General features: G+C 41.6%; 1 protein-coding gene across 1 annotated transcript in view; it reads left to right on the top strand.

Moving 5' to 3' along the window:
• ZNF365 (zinc finger protein 365) overlaps positions 1-4359 on the top strand; it is a gene marked incomplete at its 5' end in the record, with an annotated part of 16491 nt that extends 12132 nt beyond the window's left edge. The window contains one exon of the mRNA XM_010193439.1: positions 4113-4359. Coding sequence (XP_010191741.1) covers positions 4113-4359 — 247 coding nt within the window. The remainder of the gene's footprint in view (positions 1-4112) is intronic.
• Positions 4360-6908: the final 2549 nt, after the last annotated feature.

Genomic DNA, 6908 nt, shown 5'->3' with positions numbered 1-6908 from the left:
TCCTGCTGACTGTAATAGCCTATTGCAAGGCTTCAGTAGTTGAATCTCTTCAGCAAACACAGGCCTAGTTTCAGCTGAAAGTATCTTTAACATTCTGTAGGTAGTAGACAGTTGTCATTTCCTAACTGACAGTAACAGTGTCAACTTCAAAAATCACATGAAAGCAAACAAGTGCCCTGACAAAGCGTGGGCACTAACAGCATCTCAGGTTACTCAGGCAGCTGTCCTGGGAGCAGCAGAACTAATTGGGAGTGGTTTCCCATGTCTTCGCGACTTGGCCGTGAGTCCCCGCAGCTGGTTTGGAGCATCACGCGTGCTGCTTGGCCAAGCGATGGTCAAGCAGTGCATCCTTACTCAGAGCAACCTTTCTTAGTGGGGACACGAGTTTGGGTCTTTTTCACAGTGTCCTGAAACCTGTTGCATCAGCACAGGTCTGCATCCCTGCCGGATTTATTTGTGTTTGACCAATGGGTTCAAGAATTCCTGGAAGACTGAGAGACACATGAACAGACAGATGGGCTAAAAATACAACATACAGACTGTTGGGTTGGTTTTGGTTTTCATGTATCTTCATAGAATCATAGAATCATTTGGTCGGAAAAGACCGTTAAGATCATTGAGTCCAACCATAACCTGTCCACTACTAAACCATGTCTCTAAGCACCTCATCTACCCGTCTTTTAAACACCTCCAGGGATGGTGACTCCACCACTTCCCTGGGCAGCCTGCTCCAATGCCTGATAACCCTTTCAGTGAAAAAATTTTCCTAATATCCAAACTAAACCTCCCCTGGCACAACTTGAGGCCATTTGCTCTCATCCTATTGCTTGTTACTTGGGAGAAGAGACTAACACCCACCTCGCTGCAGCCTCCTTGGGTAGTTGTGGAGGTAGTTTTCTTAGTCCTGGCAGGCAACTGGCCAAGTACCCTTTTGCTGGTAAGCAGCATTGGCATTAATAATTAACAACATGGGGCTTTAGCTTCTTTCTACTTTTTATTTTCATAGCTGTTATAACTTCTTTTTTTTTTCTCTACTGATTTGAGATTCTGGAAAAACTTGATTGTCCAAAGTAGACTTTGAGTTGGCTGTCTGTACACTTTTCAGGCTTCCAGATGTCTTAATATGATTGGAATCAGGGAAAACAGAATTAAAATATAACCAGTGAATTCAGTGACTCAGTGAGATGAGTCCTTCCACTGGCAAGTTTGGTCTAAATATAATGCAGTTTGGTAAAGCGCATTAATTGCTGACAAATAGTGGGAGTTCAGAGGCATATATGAAATAGTTTGGAGGTTTCTCTTTAACTACTTACATTTCTTCTTTGAAAAGACACTGTCAAAACTAGAATTTTGTAGTAGCCTTTTTTTGGAGTTACCAGATTAAAAATACCTCAATTTGTCCTATGAGGCAGGAAGGATAGAGGAGAGGATGCTCAGAGGGGTGGGCAAGTTCCATTTTGCTTTGCTTGTTCTGTGGATGAATCCAGCGTTTGCATTCATCACACCAGCTTTTTTAAGAAATTCTAACTCAGCTAGAGTACATAAAATGAGGTTTTAATGATATGTGCCAGTTTAAAAAATTGGGAATTGTTACTGCCTGTCCAGAAAATTCAGTGTCATCTCAGGGAGTTTGGAGCCGCTGATGGCTTCTGTTGATTGGGATCAGTAGCTGGACTTGCAATCTCTCTTGCTCCAAGGCTTCAACCTTCACAATTCCTTTTCTCCAGTTCCTCCTGGCTGTTTTCAGGAAATGCCCTACTGAGGGCGTGCAGACCTTTCTTTATGCTCACTCATCATATCTGAAAGGCAGAGGCTTACCTGCACATCTGTGCCTAAATCAACTTCAAATGCCAGCTCCCATTGTGAAGAAGCTAAAAATTAAGTCTCTTGAAATCATGAGACCTGTCCTGAAAAATACCTGTTATTTGTTAAATGCAGCAAGAATAGGATTGTTCTTAAGTGCCCGTGGCAGAGGGGTGCATTTAGTCACGTCATTTCAATCTTTCTCCATAATGCAACAGTTGAGGAATGTGTTTGAGTAGAAGTTCAGACTCTTGCAGTCACTTGTATCAAGGAAAAAGCATTTCCCACATCTGGAGCTGGCAGCATGGCATTTCATGTGCAATGACCTGCATCTTCAACTTCAGGTTAGAGATAAGGAGGAAGTTCTTTACTGAGAGGGTCGTCAGAAGCTGGAACAGGCTGCCCAGGGAGGTGGTGGAGTCACCATCCCTGGATGTATTTAAAGAGTGGGTAGATGAGGTACTTAAGGATATGGTTTAGTGGGTAGACAGGAACAGTTGGACGTGATGATCTTAGAGGTCTTTTCCAACCGAGCGATTCTGTGATTCTGTGTGATTCTTACCTTCAACCTTCTTACCCTGACTCTGAATTAGGAACAGACATCCATCTTCTCCACAATAAACTCATTCAATTTAAATAGTTTAGCTCTTTTAGGCAATTATCTCTGATCATATTAACCTAGACCTTCTTCTGGTTTTAATAGCATCATTCAGTGCAGCAGAGGAGTGACTAAGATCACCTGCAATCACCTGCAGCAACGCCTGCATGTGAATAATTCCCAGACGCCTTTGGGAATAAATGATGTAAAATTTTCACCATAACAACATCTGAGAAAAAAAAGAGCTCTACATTTTTTGACAGCAGCAAAGTAATGGACTGTATCAAACAGTGCCCCAGAAGTGATTATAAACCAGAGTGGCCAACACTTGTGCATTTACAGAAATAATTCCTAACCCCTAGCAAGTGGTCAGAGCCCAGGCCTGCACCAGGCCAGCATGGCAGAGCGCCGGTAAGCTTCAGCTTGGGCCTGCATGGCATTTACCCCCAAAACTTCCCCATAGTGAAACTGTCCTGTAGGTAAGACTAGGTTCCTGTGCTGTTAACTGGCCCTCCCTGCCTCCCACCAAGAAATACAGAGGTTTTTTGTGACACCCTTCTGGTCTTTTAAAGAGCAGGAGGGGGCTTGTACTGTACGCACTCGAGCAACCGCAGTTTTTTCCAAAACTAGCTTTGTCAAGTGTGCAATATTGTTTATCTCCCAGGAGAAGTAATACTACAGATACGTGGTTTTCAGTAATAACGAGCTATGGAAAATAGCCCTACGGGAACCCTTAAGAGATCGACTTGTGCACCAGCACATCTGTTCTCCACTTCAGTCACAGTAACTTGGTAGACAGAAGCCGTACATTCACAGCGCTGCTGTTACACTGCATGTATCTGCTGTAAAACATTTCCAGATTATGTTAAAAGGGACTGTAATGATCTTAATTAGCTAAACTGTGCAACTGCAGTTTCAACGTAAAATTTCAGAGCATAGGGCATGGTTCAGCCTTTGCAGCACCAGGCATCGTGCTGTCACTCTGCCTGAGCTCACCGATTTCAGAAAATCCTGCTGGGCCTGGACCATCACAGAGACCAAAGCATTCAGCTTACTTTGGCCTTTAAGCTTTTGTACCTTTCTTCCCACCAGTTTCTGTATTCCCCTTTCCTCTTCTCCCATTTCAAATCAAAGCCTAAAAGCAAAGCTGAAGTTTCCCTAGATGGGTGGCCAGCACAAAGGCAGAGCAGGGAGCGTCCTGAGCTGTTGGCCTTTAGGAGCAGCAGTTCCCTGGGGCCTGGCCACAGCCCAGGGCAGCACTGAGATCCCACTAAGAAGTTCCTACAGTTCCTGCACCCACTTTCTACTGTCACTGGTGGTGTGTGGTCTTCCAAAGACCATGGATGTTCATTCTTTGCAGAAGGTTAACATGAACATGTGTATCTTTAAAATCCCTGTAGATCACCAAGTTATGAGAATATAGACCTCAGTAAGGTCTCAGCACTCCAAAATCAGCAGAATGCTAGCTGAATAAAAGTATAGGTGAACATGCATGATGAGTCCACCAATAACACATCTAGGGGTCCTTACAGTGATGGATGCTTTTGAGTACTGAGAAATGTAATTAATTTTGAAACTCTTTTTTTTTAGCTTTCAGCCTGGTCCAGGGCTATTTCTGTCTTCAGTAATGTATGGGTCTGGGACATTTTGGGGAACTTTCACTTTGCAAGACTGAATAATAGTTATTAATAATCACTGTTATTAATTTCAGGAGCCGAGGAAGTCAACACGCGTTGTATAACATCCCTGACGCAAAACCTCATTCCTTTCAAAAAGGAAGAATCTTGTTGAAAAAAGCAAAGGATGACAAAACCAGCTTGCAGCCAGTGAAATGCTTCTATGAACCTGTTGATTGCCCAAGGGAAATATGGCGAGCACAAAAGAAAGGTGAACCAGTCTGCTCTTCCAGGAAAGTGAGCGCAAAATCCAAGATGGGTAAAAAGGCCAAACCTCTATAGGAATGGTTAGCAATATGTAGTGATGCAGGAGCTTGGCTTCGACAGAACAAATATTGAATGAAGTTTAAAATCCTACTTTTTCTTATTCATCTGGCTATGCCAAAACATATCAGATATAATATATAGAAATACATACAGTATGGAAGATTTATATTATTTAGTAATGCCATTCCTTCTTTGGGCACTATAAGAGAAGTGACATTCAGTTTACATGAAGGTTTTTCTATTTATTTATTTATTTATAGAGCTTATTTTAAATGACTGCAGTTATCTTGCTGGGCAGTACTGTGGCTGTATGTTTAATTATTTTAGTGGCAGCATGTGGCCTGGTAATTTATTTCCCATCTGTGCTGTTGCTGAAGTTCAGAAGAATCCATTTAATCGGCACCTAAATACTCAGTCTTTCAGCTTAGGTAGGTATAAGATCAACAGTTAATTGTTACCTGCACAGACATACTTGGATGTGAAAAGTCCACTTGAGTTGCTTGAAGGCAGTTTACAGCTGTGTACTGCTACTCTGGATTTTCTGCCGTAAGCCCAGTTGGGTGCATTACTGCATTTTATTACATATATCAAACCACTTGATCCTGCCAGCAGCCACGTTGTCTGTTGGTGCAAGTTTGGGCTGCTCTGGTGTCATGAACACAGCTTTCAAATTCCAGAAGCTTTATGGTTTTGCCATATATACCAGCCTTTGGTGTCACTTAGTGAGGAGACCAGAAGCTGGTACCGCAGCCCTGACAAGCACGGACCGCACTGAGCCAGAGGAGCAGTGTTGGTACTGGGTAGCAGCCGCAGGGTGTTGTCAGCTGTGGCGCAGCAAGGGAAAGGTGACAGCAAAGCGTTACATTGCGTGGTGCTGTGTTTAGTGCCTGTGCTTGGTTTTAGGTGCGAGCGGCCTAACATGGCTATGAGCATAACCAAAACCGTTCACATTTTTATCTCTCTGAAGAATGTAGGGCTGAGAGATGCCTGAATTTCAACTATAAACCCAAGAGTAAGGAAGTTAGAAACGATTGCAGGAAGGGAATGTGCATGTTTACATTGGTTTGTGCCAATTAAAAGGATCCTTATTTATCAGAGTATTTATCAAGATTACTTTTTGTGTGTACAGTTTTTTGAACATGAATCCTCATGCCGTGTTTACAGATCTGAACATCCTGTCGATGTTACTGATGAGACTTGTTTTCTCAAGAAAAAGAAAGGATGGGTGAGACAAGTCTATGTGATTTATTTTTTAAATGCTCACAGCAGATGTAAATTGTTTTTGTGGAAGGTGATTTTTACAGTATGTGTACAAAGATTTGTGAAAAATGTTTTTCATTTTTTATAACTATGACTGTAAGCAGAACTGAGTATTAAAAGACAGTGTATCACTATGATTACTGTTGCAATAAGCACCTGAGTTGCAATATTTTTAACGCAGAAGATGACGGAGCAGTCAGCTAGGATCAGGTAACTACAGATGTCATACATTTGTCAGTGTCCAGAGCTCCCGGAAAGTAGCAGCGTGAAGAAAGAGAGTGTTATTCCTCACTTTTATTTTAAATAGTCTGTATGGAACAATCAGATGTATGTTTAAAGTTTCTCAACACTGTTTCAGTAGAGCGTCACAGTGTAAAACCAATTCAGGTATTTAGCTTGTAATGACACTTTACTATTTATTTAACTGTGTCACAAGGCCACAACTGGCCTTGCACTAGGCATTGTGTGTGGTGAAAAGGAGTCGTTAATTGTGTTGCATGGGTTTGGGTCAGATCGTGTGTTACAACAACTTTCTTAGGTAAGCCACAAAATAGAAACATTGAGTCTTTTCTGTTGTTTCCCACATCCTGTCACAAATCTGTGACTGTTTTTGAAGATAATAAAGGTAAACTTCAGAAGAGTAAAGTAAAAAAATATTCATCCATTCCTTTATCCACTTAACACTGAAAGAATGTTTTTCTTTTTAAATGTCTATGTACTCTATTAGTCACCAAAATTAAGTGCAACTACTAGTTCACAAATGAGATGCTTATTTTATTATTTATTGCGCCAAAATCTTGACTTTAAGTTGTCCTTTTGGGCAAGGAAGAGAAAAAGAGAATAAAAGAAGTTGCATGCTCTTCAACTTTTCAAAGCCTAAGTTACAGTTACTTGCTGAACAAATGCCAGGTTAGTTAATTAGAAAGAAATTGGATTGTACTGTAACCCCAGATAAAAGTTTTTAGAATCTAAACATTCTAATAATAAAGATATATTTCGCAGTTACTGTGTCGTTGAACTCTGTAAAATACAGTGTTTCTTACAAAAGCCTACTCAACAACCGAGGAAAAGACAAAAGCCAGCAGCCCTGCTTGAACTTCTGCTTATTCCTCAGATAAAACTCCACATCTTTCAAAGCATTACAAATTAACCTGAAAGGGAGCTGACAGCATCTTGCCCACATTCGTGTCACCTGCCCCTCTCCTACCGGAATGATGCTCGGAAATTATTCCTGAGATAGCCCACATGGCCAGATAACCTGCCTGAAAGCAGATGGGGGGAGCGGAGGGAAGGGTAAAGCAAAG

This window comes from Mesitornis unicolor, unplaced genomic scaffold (assembly GCF_000695765.1).
Source record: "Mesitornis unicolor isolate BGI_N332 unplaced genomic scaffold, ASM69576v1 scaffold11571, whole genome shotgun sequence".
Classification (NCBI taxonomy): Eukaryota; Metazoa; Chordata; class Aves; order Mesitornithiformes; family Mesitornithidae; genus Mesitornis; species Mesitornis unicolor.
Note: the sequence above shows the minus strand (reverse complement) of the source record. Positions and strands in the feature narration are given on the sequence as shown.